Genomic DNA, 16,320 nt, shown 5'->3' on the forward strand with positions numbered 1-16,320 from the left:
CACCAACCGCTGTCTAAAAATACCCCAGGCCCGGCCCCGGGGGAGATACTGGGGGAGAAAGTGAACGATATGAATTTCGTGGCCAGGCGGGAATACTGATAAATGCGGGTTTGTGTGAATCCGAGAGGATTTGAATCACTGACGGAGCTGCATTTCAGGCCAGCTCCTGCCAGCTGAACACTAACGGAATCTAAACTATGTCCCGCAATATTTGAGGATCTCACATCCCACTTATTTTTAGACTTTGCAGATCAGTGCGTATTCCGAGATTTTCTTTCCTTGACGGTATGCTCCATGTTCCAGAAGGTTCTTGCTGTTCGCTGTGTCTCTCCGTAAGTCTCAGCAATGATTGAAGTGGAGGAGCTCAAAGGCCAGCTCATAATGTGGCACTGGGTACAGGACCCGACTCACAATGTGGCACTGGGTACAGGACCCGGCTCACAATGTGGCACTGGGTACAGGACCCGGCTCACAGTGTGGCACTGGGTACAGGACCCGGCTCACAATGTGGCACTGGGTACAGGACCCGGCTCACAATGTGGCACTGGGTACGGGATCGGGCTCACAATGTGGCACTGGGTACGGGACCCGGCTCACAATGTGGCACTGGGTACGGGATCGGGCTCACAATGTGGCACTGGGTACAGGGCTCGGCTCACAATGTGGCACTGGGTACAGGGCCCGGCTCACAATGTGGCACTGGGTACAGGATCTGGCTCACAATGTGGCATTGGGTACAGGGCCCAGCTCACAATGTGGCACTGGGTACAGGACCTGGCTCACAATGTGGCACTGGGTACAGGGTCCGGCTCACAATGTGACACTGGGTACAGCGCCGGGCTCACAATGTGGCATTGGGTACAGGACCCGGCTCACAATGTGGCACTGGGTACGGGATCGGGCTCACAATGTGGCACTGGGTACAGGACCTGGCTCACAATGTGGCACTGGGTACAGAGTCTGGTCCAAAAGCCCTAAAACTTGCGGGAACTTGCGGCAAATGACTGGAGCGGAAGATCGGGCGGTCAGACATCTCGACGAAGGGGAACAGCTCAGGAAGAGGGGGCTGGCTTGAGTGGGAGTGGGGGCAGGACTGAGGGAGAGTGGGGATAGGACTGAGGGGGAGTGGGGATAGGACTGAGGGGGAGTGGGGGCAGGACTGTGGGGGAGTGGGGATAGGACTGAGGGGGAGTGGGGGCAGGACTGTGGGGAGTGGGGATAGGACTGAGGGAGAGTGGGGATAGTACTGAGGGAGAGTGGGGATAGGACTGAGGGGGAGTGGGGGCAGGACTGTGGGGAGTGGGGATAGGACTGAGGGAGAGTGGGGGCAGGACTGAGGGAGATTGGGGGCTGGCTTGAGTGGGAGTGGGGGCAGGACTGAGGGAGATTGGGGGCAGGATTGAGGGGGAGTGTGGATAGGACTGAGGGAGAGTGGGGGCAGGACTGAGGGAGAGTGGGGATAGTACTGAGGGAGAGTGGGGATAGGACTGAGGGGGAGTGGGGGCAGGACTGTGGGGGAGTGGGGATAGGACTGAGGGAGAGTGGGGGCAGGACTGAGGGAGATTGGGGGCTGGCTTGAGTGGGAGTGGGGGCAGGACTGAGGGAGAGTGGGGATAGGACTGAGGGGGAGTGGGGGCAGGACTGAGGGAGAGTGGGGATAGTACTGAGGGAGAGTGGGGATAGGACTGAGGGGGAGTGGGGGCAGGACTGTGGGGGAGTGGGGATAGGACTGAGGGGGAGTGTGGCTGGACTGAGGGGGAGTGGGGCTGGACTGAGGGGGAGTGGGGGCAGGACTGAGGGGAGTGGGGATAGGACTGAGGGGGAGTGGGGGCAGGACTGAAGGGGAGTGGGGGCAGGACTGAGGGGGAGTGGGGCTGGACTGAGAGGGAGTGGGGGCAAGACTGAAGGGGAGTGGGGGCAGGACTGAGGGGATGAGGGCGCAGGACTGAGGGGGAGTGGGGCTGGACTGAGGGGGAGTGGGGCTGGACTGAGGGGGAGTGGGGATAGGACTGAGGGGGAGTGGGGGCAGGACTGAGGGGGGTGGGGCAGTACTGAGGGGGAGTGGGGGCAGGACTGAGGGGGAGTGGGGGCAAACCTGAGGTGGAGTGTGGATAGGACTGAGGGGGAGTGGGGGGCAGGATAGAGGGGGTGAGGGGGCAGGACTAAGGGGGTGTGGGGATAAGACTGAGGGGGAGTGGGGGCAGGACTGAGGGGGTGAGGAGGCAGGACTGAGGGGGTGAGGAGGCAGGACTGAGGGGGAGTGGGGGCAGGATAGAGGGGGTGAGGGGGCTGGACTGAGGGGGAGTGGGGATAAGACTGAGGGGGAGTGGGGGCAGGACTGAGGGGGGTGGGGGCAGGACTGAGGGAGAGTGGGGGCAGGACTGAGGGGGGTGGGGCAGTACTGAGGGAGAGTTGGGGCAGGACTGAGGGGGAGTGGGGGCAAACCTGAGGTGGAGTGTGGATAGGACTGAGGGGGTGTGGGGGCAGGATAGAGGGGGTGAGGGGGCAGGACTGAGGGGGTGTGGGGATAAGACTGAGGGGGAGTGGGGGCAGGACTGAGGGGGTGAGGAGGCAGGACTGAGGGGGTGAGGAGGCAGGACTGAGGGGGAGTGGGGGCAGGATAGAGGGGGTGAGGGGGCTGGACTGAGGGGGAGTGGGGGCTGGACTGATGGGGAGTGGGGATAAGACTGAGGGGGAGTGGGGGCAGGACTGAGGGGGTGAGGAGGCAGGACTGAGGGGGAGTGGCGGCTGGACTGATGGGGAGTGGGGATAGGACTGAGCGAGAGTGGGGGCAGGACTGAGGCGGTGAGGGGGCAGGATGGAGGATGTGAGGGGGCAGAACTGTGGGGGTGGTGCTGATCGATGGGAATATAGGTACAGCGGGCAGCACCTGCCTAAGATTGTAAATTCGGTGCAGCGTTGGGGGAGGGGGTAATGGGATCAGGAACAGTGATGGGGTTTGGCTTTAGAGGGGCCTGTTGGTAAACCCTGTCAGAGTCAGGCCAATGGAGGATCCCACTGAGTTGGTCCTGGAGGTATTTAGGTGCAATTCCGATCATGTTGCAGATAAGCGACGCAATGGAGGTGTGTGTAATCATTGGGTCATTTTAATTGAAACTCAAAGCACAGTGTGAGGTGCTCCACCTGAGTAAGATAAATTACATTGATGGGAATATTGTAGTCCCCAGCTCCAATCCGTCTCAATGTTACCCCTAAATACTCCGTGTGGTCAGGTTCACAATGTTTGCCTGACAACCCTCAGTTCTGAGGGACAGTCACTGGATTTAACCCTGATTTCTCTCCACAGATGCTGCCCGACCTGCTGCAGTTTTCCAGCAATTTCTGTTTTTGGTTCTGATTTACAGCATGCGCAGGTTTATTTTCAGTTTTTACTATGTTTGTTATGATGTTAGTTAAGGGGAGAAGGAGCAAGTGGAATAGATTGTCAGGAAGCCAAAGTAAAAGTCAAAGGTAGTTGCTGATGGCGGTAAAGGAATGATTGAGATGTAAAATAGGTGTCAATGTTAGCTGTAAAAAAGAGAGGAGATGCGATCTGCTGACCGCAGAGCCAACGCAAACAACACATTGCAGTGGATGAGATATCTGCCCAGAGATAACTTCGCAACAAATGCACCCATGTCCCAACAAACAAAACAGAAAGATGCAGGAGAGAGATTAAACTCTGAAGTTATGGAATTCAGTACACTCATCAACACACACCGACACACGCTCTGATACACACTCACCGACACACGGACTGACACACACACTCACCGACACACGCTCACTGATACACACACTCACCGACACGCGTACTGACACACACACTCACCGACACACGCTCTGACACACACACTCACCGACACGCGCACTGACACACACACTCACCGACACACGCTCTGACACACACACTCACCGACACGCGCACTGACACACACAGTCACCGGCATACACTCACTGATACACACACACACACTGATACACACACACACTGATACACACACTCACCGACATACACACTGACACACACACTCACTGACACACACTCACTGATACACACACTCTGACACACAGACACACACTGACACACACACTCACTGACACACACTCACTGATACACACACACACAGATACACACACTCACCGACATGCACACTGACACACGCACTCACCGACATACACACACACACACTGATACACACACTCACCGACATGCACACTGACACACACACTCACTGACACACACTCACTGATACACACACTCTGACACACAGACACACACTGACACACACTCACCGACACACTCACTGACTGACACATGCACACTGACACACACACTCACTGGTACAACACTCTGACACACTCATCTATCAGCGTTTATTTTCTGAGTTTCAGGTATTTTCCTCACGTTCCTGGAAGAATCTGTGAATTGGATTGTTAAGGTCGATGAAGAAGTTGTAAAAGTGTTGTCATTTGTTTGCTTTCTACAGGATTCGGGGAAAGTGGAGCCGGGTCCGGATCCTCAGAAACCCGTGAAACGTGGCCCTGAATGAAATGACCAGTTCGGGCAGCAAAGAGGTTTGGGGGGAGCAGGGGCCTGGAGAATCTACGGAGCCCCGGGCAGAGAGGTTCCGGGGGCAGGAGAGCGGGGCCAGCGAGAGTCTCCGCTTCTATTACACGGATCTGCACGAACCAGTGGAGCTGTTCCAGGCAGACTTGGCCGCCCAGGAGCAGCCGGGACCCGGTTACAGCTCAGGGCTGGTCCGAGAGACAGCAGCTGACGGCAGCTCGGTGCAGCTCCCCACAATATTTGATCCGTTTCAGCAGGTTGTGGATTCAGAGAGCGCCTGCAGTCCGTGCAGTAATTCAGCCCTCAGCCCCAGCTCAGATCGAGAGCTCGATTCTGCGTACAGGATTCCACTGGATCACAGTGATGCCGGGCCATTGGCCGGGGACATGTCCTGGAAATGGGAGGAAGATCCGTACAGCAGGGAGCTTCCTGACGGCTCTGTTCCCGATGTTTTTTGCCAATCCTGCAAGATCCCAATTCCTGCTTTTGAAAAGCTGTTTGGATCGCACAGGCACCACCGAGTGGCTCCTCTCTCGTGGGCTGCTGATGCTGCGAAGGTACGTTCCGAAAAACCGAGCTCACATCAGCGCTGGAGCCGCTGAGATAGAGCCCGGGGAACGCGGTCCGAGCGGTCCGCTGGAGGCACCGACTGTGCAGCTGCTTCGTCCTGGGTGGCGTCAGGCTTCTTCTCACTGTCACACTCACTCACTGTCACACTCACTGACACACACACTCACTGTCACTCACTCAGTGTCACACTCACTGACACACACACTCACTGTCACTCACTCAGTGTCACACATACACTGACACAGTCACTCACTGTCGCACTCACTCACTGACACACACACTCACTGTCACACACACATTCACTGTCACTCAGTGTCACATACACACTGACACACACACATACTGTCACACACACTCACTGACACACTCACTGTCACACACACTCACTGTCACACTCACTCACTGACACACACACACACGGTCACAATCACTGACACACTCACTGAAACACACTGTCACACTCACTGACACACTCACTCACTGTCACACTCACACACTGTCACACTCACTGACACACTCACTCACTGTCACACTGACTGTCACACACTGAAACACACTGTCACATTCACTGACACACTCACTCACTGTCACACTCACTGACACTCACTCACTGACACACACACACTGACACACACTGTCACACTCACTGACACAGTCACTCACGGTCACACCCACTCCCTGAAACTCACTGACGCTCTCACTCACTGACACACACACACTCACGGTCACAATCACTGACACACTCACTGAAACACACTGTCACACTCACTGACACACTCACTCACTGTCACACTCACTGACACTCACTCACTGACACACACTGTCACACTCACTGACACAGTCACTCACTGTCACACTCACGGTCACATTCACTCCCTGAAACTCACTGACACACTCACTGACACACTCACTGTCACGCTCACTCACTGACACACTCACTCACTGACACACACTGACTCACTCACTGACACACTCACTCACTGACACACACTGTCACACTCACTGACACACACTGACACACTCACTCACTGACACACACTGTCACACTCACTGTCACATTAACTCACTGACACACTCACTCACTGACACACACTGTCACACTCACACTGTCACACTCACTCACTGACACACTCACTGTCACACATACTGACGGTCACAATCACTGACACACTCACTCACTGTCACACTCACTCACTGACCCACAGTGTCACACTCACTGACACACTCACTCACTGACAGACTCACTCACTGTCACACTCATTCACTGACACACTCACTCACTGACACACACTGACTCACTCACTGACACACTCACTCACTGACACACACTGTCACACTCACTGACACACACTGACACACTCACTCACTGACACACACTGTCACATTCACTGTCACATTAACTCACTGACACACTCACTCACTTACACACTGACACACACTGTCACACTCACTGACACACTCACTGTCACTCTCACTGAAACTCACTGACACACTCACTGTCACACTCACTCACTGACACTGTCACACTCACTGACACACCCACTCACTGACACATCACTGTCACACTCACTCACTGTCATACTCATTGACACACACACTGTCACACTCACTGACACACACACACTGACACACACTGTCACACTCACTGTCACACTCTGATACACACTGTCACACTCACTCACTGACACACTCATTCACTGACACATCACTGTCACACTCACTCACTGTCACACTCACTGACACACACACTGTCACAATCACTGACACACTGACTCACCGACACACTCACTGTCACACTCACTCCCTGAAACTCACTGACACACTCACTGTCACACTCACTCACTGACACACTGTCACACTCACTGACACACTCACTCACTGACACACACTGACACACTCACTGACACCCTCACTCACTGACACACTCACTGACAAACACTGTCACACTCACTGACACACATTGACACACTCACTCATTGACACACACTGTCACACTCACTGACACATTCACTCACTGTCACATTCACTGACACACACACTGTCACACTCACTGACACACTGACTCACTGTCACACTCACTGAAACTCACTGACACACTCACTGTCACACTCACTCACTGACACTGTCACACTCACTGACACATCACTGTCACACTCACTCATTGTCACACTCACTGACACACACTGTCACACTCACTGACACACTCACTTACTGTCACACACAATCACTGACCCACACTGTCACACTCACTGACACACTAACTCACTGTCACACTCAATCACTGACACACACGGTCACACTCACCCACTGACACACACTGTCACACTCACTGACACACTCACTCACTGACACACACTGTCACACTCACTGACTGTCACACTCACTGACACACACTGTCACACTCACTCACTGACACACTCACTGACACACACTGTCACAATCACTGACACACTGACTCACTGACACACTCACTGTCACACTCACTCACTGAAACTCACTGACACACTCACTGTCACACTCACTCACTGACACACTGTCACACTCACTGACACACTCACTCACTGACACATCACTGTCACACTCACTGTCACAATCACTGACACACGCACTGTCACAATCACTGACTCACTGACACACTCACTCACTGAAACTCACTGACACACTCACTGTCACACTCATTCACTGACACATCACAGTCACACTCACAGACACACACACTGTGACAATCACTGACTCACTGACACACTCACTGAAACTCACTGACACACTCACTGTCACACTCACTCACTGACACACACACACTGACACACACTGTCACACTCACTGACACAGTCACTCACTGTCACACTCACGGTCACACTCACTCCCTGAAACTCACTGACACACTCACTGACACACTCACTGTCACGCTCACTCACTGTCACACTCACTGGCACACTCACTCACTGACACACACTGTCACACTCACACTATCACACTCACTCACTGACACACTCACTGTCACACATACTGACGGTCACAATCACTGACACACTCACTCACTGTCACACTCACTCACTGACACACAGTGTCACACTCACTGACACACTCACTCACTGACAGACTCACTCACTGTCACGCTCACTCACTGACACACTCACTCACTGACACACACTGACTCACTCACTGACACACTCACTCACTGTCACACTCACTCACTGTCACACTCACTGACACACTCACTCACTGACACACACTGACTCACTCACTGCCACACTCACTCACTGACATACACTGTCACACTCACTGACACACACTGACACACTCTCTCACTGACACACACTGCCACACTCACTGTCACATTAACTCACTGACACACTCACTCACTGACACACACTGTCACACTCACACTGTCACACTCACTCACTGACACACTCACTGTCACACATACTGACGGTCACAATCACTGACACACTCACTCACTGTCACACTCACTCACTGACCCACAGTGTCACACTCACTGACACACTCACTCACTGACAGACTCACTCACTGTCACACTCATTCACTGACACACTCACTCACTGACACACACTGACTCACTCACTGACTCACTCACTCACTGACACACACTGTCACACTCACTGACACACACTGACACACTCACTCACTGACACACACTGTCACATTCACTGTCACATTAACTCACTGACACACTCACTCACTTACACACTGACACACACTGTCACACTCACTGACACACTCACTGTCACTCTCACTGAAACTCACTGACTCACTCACTGTCACACTCACTCACTGACACTGTCACACTCACTGACACACCCACTCACTGACACATCACTGTCACACTCACTCACTGTCATACTCACTGACACACACACTGTCACACTCACTGACACACACACACTGACACACACTGTCACACTCACTGTCACACTCACTGATACACACTGTCACACTCACTCACTGACACACTCATTCACTGACACATCACTGTCACACTCACTCACTGTCACACTCACTGACACACACACTGTCACAATCACTGACACACTGACTCACCGACACACTCACTGTCACACTCACTCACTGAAACTCACTGACACACTCACTGTCACACTCACTCACTGACACACTGTCACACTCACTGACACACTCACTCATTGACACACACTGTCACACTCACTGACACATTCACTCACTGTCACATTCACTGACACACACACTGTCACACTCACTGACGCACTGACTCACTGTAACTCACTGACACACTCACTGTCACACTCACTCACTGACACTGTCACATTCACTGACACATCACTGTCACACTCACTCATTGTCACACTCACTGACACACACTGTCACACTCACTGACACACTCACTTACTGTCACACACAATCACTGACCCACACTGTCACACTCACTGACACACTCACTCACTGTCACACTCAATCACTGACACACACGGTCACACTCACCCACTGACACACACTGTCACACTCACTGACACACTCACTCACTGACACACACTGTCACACTCACTGACTGTCACACTCACTGACACACTCACTGACACACACTGTCACACTCACTCACTGACACACTCACTGACACACACTGTCACAATCACTGACACACTGACTCACTGACACACTCACTGTCACACTCACTCACTGAAACTCACTGACACACTCACTGTCACACTCACTCACTGACACACTCACTGACACACTCACTCACTGACACATCACTGTCACAATCACTGACACACACACTGTCACAATCACTGACTCACTGACACACTCACTCACTGAAACTCACTGACACACTCACTGTCACACTCATTCACTGACACATCACAGTCACACTCACAGACACACACACTGTGACAATCACTGACTCACTGACACACTCACTGAAACTCACTGACACACTCACTGTCACACTCACTCACTGACACACACACACTGACACACACTGTCACACTCACTGACACAGTCACTCACTGTCACACTCACGGTCACACTCACTCCCTGAAACTCACTGACACACTCACTGACACACTCACTGTCACGCTCACTCACTGTCACACTCACTGGCACACTCACTCACTGACACACACTGTCACACTCACACTATCACACTCACTCACTGACACACTCACTGTCACACATACTGACGGTCACAATCACTGACACACTCACTCACTGTCACACTCACTCACTGACACACAGTGTCACACTCACTGACACACTCACTCACTGACAGACTCACTCACTGTCATGCTCACTCACTGACACACTCACTCACTGACACACACTGACTCACTCACTGACACACTCACTCACTGTCACACACTGACTCACTCACTGACACACTCACTCACTGTCACACTCACACACTGTCACACTCACTGCCACACTCACTCACTGACACACACTGACTCACTCACTGACACACTCACTCACTGACACACACTGTCACACTCACTCACTGACACAAACACTGTCACACTCACTGACACACTCACTCACTGTCACACTCACTGTCACACACACACTGACACACACTGTCACACTCACTGTCACACTCACTCACTGACACTGTCACACTCACTGACACACCCACTCACTGACACATCACTGTCACACTCACTCACTGTCACACTCACTGACACACACACTGTCACACTCACTGACACACTCACTCACTGTCACACTCACTGTCACACACACATTGACACACACTGTCACACTACACTGTCACACTCACTCACTGTCACACTCAATCACTGACACACACAGTCACACTCACCCACTGACACACACTGTCACACTCACTGTCACACTCACTCACTGACACACACTGTCACACACACACTGTCACACTCACTCACTGTCACACACTGTCTCACTCACTCACTGACACACTCACTCACTGTCACACACTGTCACACACACTCACGGTCACAATCACTGACACACGCACTGTCACACTCACTCACTGACACACTCACTGACACACACACTGTCACAATCACTGACACACTGACTCACCGACACACTCACTGTCACACTCACTCACTGAAACTCACTGACACACTCACTGTCACACTCACTCACTGACACACTGTCACACTCACTGACACACTCACTCACTGACACACTCACTGACACCCTCACTCACTGACACACTCACTGACAAACACTGTCACACTCACTCACTGACACACACTGTCACACTCACTGTCACATTAACTCACTGACACACTCACTCACTGTCACATTCACTGACACACACACTGTCACACTCACTGACACACTGACTCACTGTCACACTCACTGAAACTCACTGACACACTGTCACACTCACTCACTGACACTGTCACACTCACTGACACACATACTGACGGTCACAATCACTGACACACTCACTCACTGTCACACTCACTCACTGACCCACAGTGTCACACTCACTGACACACTCACTCACTGTCACGCTCATTCACTGACACACTCACTCACTGACACACACTGACTCACTCACTGACACACTCACTCACTGACACACACTGTCACACTCACTGACACACACTGACACACTCACTCACTGACACACACTGTCACATTCACTGTCACATTAACTCACTGACACACTCACTCACTTACACACTGACACACACTGTCACACTCACTGATACACTCACTGTCACTCTCACTGAAACTCACTGACACACTCACTGTCACACTCACTCACTGACACTGTCACACTCACTGACACACCCACTCACTGACACATCACTGTCACACTCACTCACTGTCATACTCACTGACACACACACTGTCACACTCACTGACACACACACACTGACACACACTGTCACACTCACTGTCACACTCTGATACACACTGTCACACTCACTCACTGACACACTCATTCACTGACACATCACTGTCACACTCACTCACTGTCACACTCACTGACACACACACTGTCACAATCACTGACACACTGACTCACCGACACACTCACTGTCACACTCACTCCCTGAAACTCACTGACACACTCACTGTCACACTCACTCACTGACACACTGTCACACTCACTGACACACTCACTCACTGACACACACTGACACACTCACTGACAAACACTGTCACACTCACTGACACACATTGACACACTCACTCATTGACACACACTGTCACACTCACTGACACATTCACTCACTGTCACATTCACTGACACACACACTGTCACACTCACTGACACACTGACTCACTGTCACACTCATTGAAACTCACTGACACACTCACTGTCACACTCACTCACTGACACTGTCACACTCACTGACACATCACTGTCACACTCACTCATTGTCACACTCACTGACACACACTGTCACACTCACTGACACACTCACTTACTGTCACACACAATCACTGACCCACACTGTCACACTCACTGACACACTCACTCACTGTCACACTCAATCACTGACACACACGGTCACACTCACCCACTGACACACTCTGTCACACTCACTGACACACTCACTCACTGACACACACTGTCACACTCACTGACTGTCACACTCACTGACACACTCACTGACACACACTGTCACACTCACTCACTGACACACTCACTGACACACACTGTCACAATCACTGACACACTGACTCACTGACACACTCACTGTCACACTCACTCACTGAAACTCACTGACACACTCACTGTCACACTCACTCACTGTCACACTCACTGACACACTCACTCACTGACACATCACTGTCACACTCACTGTCACAATCACTGACACACACACTGTCACAATCACTGACTCACTGACACACTCACTCACTGAAACTCACTGACACACTCACTGCCGCACTCATTCACTGACACATCACAGTCACACTCACAGACACACACACTGTGACAATCACTGACTCACTGACACACTCACTGAAACTCACTGACACACTCACTGTCACACTCACTCACTGACACACACACACTGACACACACTGTCACACTCACTGACACAGTCACTCACTGTCACACTCACGGTCACACTCACTCCCTGAAACTCACTGACACACTCACTGACACACTCACTGTCACGCTCACTCACTGGCACACTCACTCACTGAGACACACTCTGTCACACTCACACTATCACACTCACTCACTGACACACTCACTGTCACACATACTGACGGTCACAATCACTGACACACTCACTCACTGTCACACTCACTCACTGACACACAGTGTCACACTCACTCACTGACAGACTCACTCACTGTCACGCTCACTCACTGACACACTCACTCACTGACACACACTGACTCACTCACTGACACACTCACTCACTGTCACACTCACACACTGTCACACTCACTGACACACTCACTGACACACACTGACTCACTCACTGACACACTCACTCACTGTCACACTCAATCACTGACACACACGGTCACACTCACCCACTGACACACACTGTCACACTCACTGACACACTCACTCACTCACTGACACACACTGTCACACTCACTCACTGACACACACTGTCACACACACACTGTCACACTCACTGACTGTCACACTCACTGACACACTCACTGACACACACTGTCACACTCACTCACTGACACACTCACTGACACACACTGTCACAATCACTGACACACTGACTCACTGACACACTCACTGTCACACTCACTCACTGAAACTCACTGACACACTCACTGTCACACTCACTCTCTGACACACTGTCACACTCACTGACGCACTCACTCACTGACACATCACTGTCACACTCAATGTCACAATCACTGACACACACACTGTCACAATCACTGACTCACTGACACACTCACTCACTGAAACTCACTGACACACTCACTGTCACACTCACTCACTGACACACTGTCACACTCACTGACGCACTCACTCACTGACACATCACTGTCACACTCAATGTCACAATCACTGACACACACACTGTCACAATCACTGACTCACTGACACACTCACTCACTGAAACTCACTGACACACTCACTGTCACACTCACTCACTGACACACTGTCACACTCACTGACGCACTCACTCACTGACACATCACTGTCACACTCAATGTCACAATCACTGACACACACACTGTCACAATCACTGACTCACTGACACACTCACTCACTGAAACTCACTGACACACTCACTGTCACACTCATTCACTGACACATCACTGTCACACTCACAGACACACACACTGTGACAATCACTGACTCACTGACACACTCACTGAAACTCACTGACACACTCACTGTCACACTCACTCACTGACACATCACTGTCACACTCACTCACTTTCACACTCACTGACACACACTGTCACACACACACACACACTGTCACACTCACTGTGACACTCACTCACTGACACTCACTCTCTGACACACACTGTCACACTCACTCACTGACACACTCACTGATACACACTGTCACACTCACTCTGTCACATTCACTGACACACTCAATGTCACACTCACTCACTGTCACACTCACTCACTGTCACACACACTGACACACATCGTCACACTCACTCACTGACACACACTGTCAAACTCACTGACACACTCACTCACTGATACACTCACTCACTGACACACACACACACTGACACACACTGTCACACTCACTGACACACTCACTGTCACACTCACTCACTGACACTGTCACACTCACTGACACACACACTCACTGACACATCACTGTCACACTCACTCACTTTCACACTCACTGACACACACACACTGTCACACACACTGTCACACTCACTGACACACTCACTCACTGACACACACTGTCACACTCACTCACTGACACACTCACTGACACACACTGTCACACACACACACACACTGTCACACTCACTGTGACACTCACTCACTGACACTCACTCTCTGACACACACTGTCACACTCACTCACTGACACACTCACTGATACACACTGTCACACTCACTCTGTCACATTCACTGACACACTCAATGTCACACTCACTCACTGTCACACTCACTCACTGTCACACACACTGACACACATCGTCACACTCACTCACTGACACACACTGTCAAACTCACTGACACACTCACTCACTGATACACTCACTCACTGACACACACACACACTGACACACACTGTCACACTCACTGACACACTCACTCACTGTCACACCCACGGTCACACTCACTCCCTGAAACTCACTGACACACTCACTGCCGCACTCACTCACTGACACACACTGTCACACTCACTCACTGACACACACACACACTCACGGTCACAATCACTGACACACTCACTGCAACACACTGTCACACTCACTGACACACTCACTCACTGTCACACTCACACACTGTCACACTCACTGACACACTCACTCACTGTCACACTGACTGTCACACACTGAAACACACTGTCACATTCACTGACACACTCACTCACTGTCACACTCACTGACACTCACTCACTGACACACACACACTGACACACACTGTCACACTCACTGACACAGTCACTCACTGTCACACTCACGGTCACACTCACTCCCTGAAACTCACTGACACACTCACTGCCGCACTCACTCACTGACACACACTGTCACACTCACTCAATGACACACACACACGGTCACAATCACTGACACACACACTGAAACACACTGTCACACTCACTGTCACACTCACACACTGTCACACTCACTGACACACTCACTCACTGTCACACTCACTCACTGTCACACACTGAAAACACTGTCACATTCACTGACACACTCACTCACTGTCACACTCACTGACACTCACTCACTGACACACTCACTCACTGACACACACACACTGACACACACTGTCACACTCACTGACACAGTCACTCACGGTCACACTCACTCCCTGAAACTCACTGACACACTCACTCACTGACACACACACACACACTCACGGTCACAATCACTGACACACTCACTGAAACACACTGTCACACTCACTGACACACTCACTCACTGTCACACTCACTCACTGACACACACTGAAACACACTGTCACATTCACTGACACACTCACTCACTGTCACACTCACTGACACTCACTCACTGACACTCACTCACTGA

At 51.7% G+C, this 16,320-nt stretch overlaps 1 protein-coding gene across 1 annotated transcript in view; it reads left to right on the forward strand.

Moving 5' to 3' along the window:
* Window positions 1–110: 110 nt before the first annotated feature.
* LOC125467310 (fibronectin type III and SPRY domain-containing protein 2) overlaps window positions 111–16,320 on the forward strand; it is a 56,075-nt gene continuing 39,865 nt past the window's right edge. Inside the window, exons 1-2 of the mRNA XM_048562982.1 lie at window positions 111–332; window positions 4,491–5,127. Of these exons, the coding sequence (XP_048418939.1) occupies window positions 4,555–5,127 (573 nt within the window). The 5' untranslated portion in view covers window positions 111–332; window positions 4,491–4,554. The remainder of the gene's footprint in view (window positions 333–4,490; window positions 5,128–16,320) is intronic.

Source organism: Stegostoma tigrinum, chromosome 33, assembly GCF_030684315.1.
Source record: "Stegostoma tigrinum isolate sSteTig4 chromosome 33, sSteTig4.hap1, whole genome shotgun sequence".
Classification (NCBI taxonomy): domain Eukaryota; kingdom Metazoa; phylum Chordata; class Chondrichthyes; order Orectolobiformes; family Stegostomatidae; genus Stegostoma; species Stegostoma tigrinum.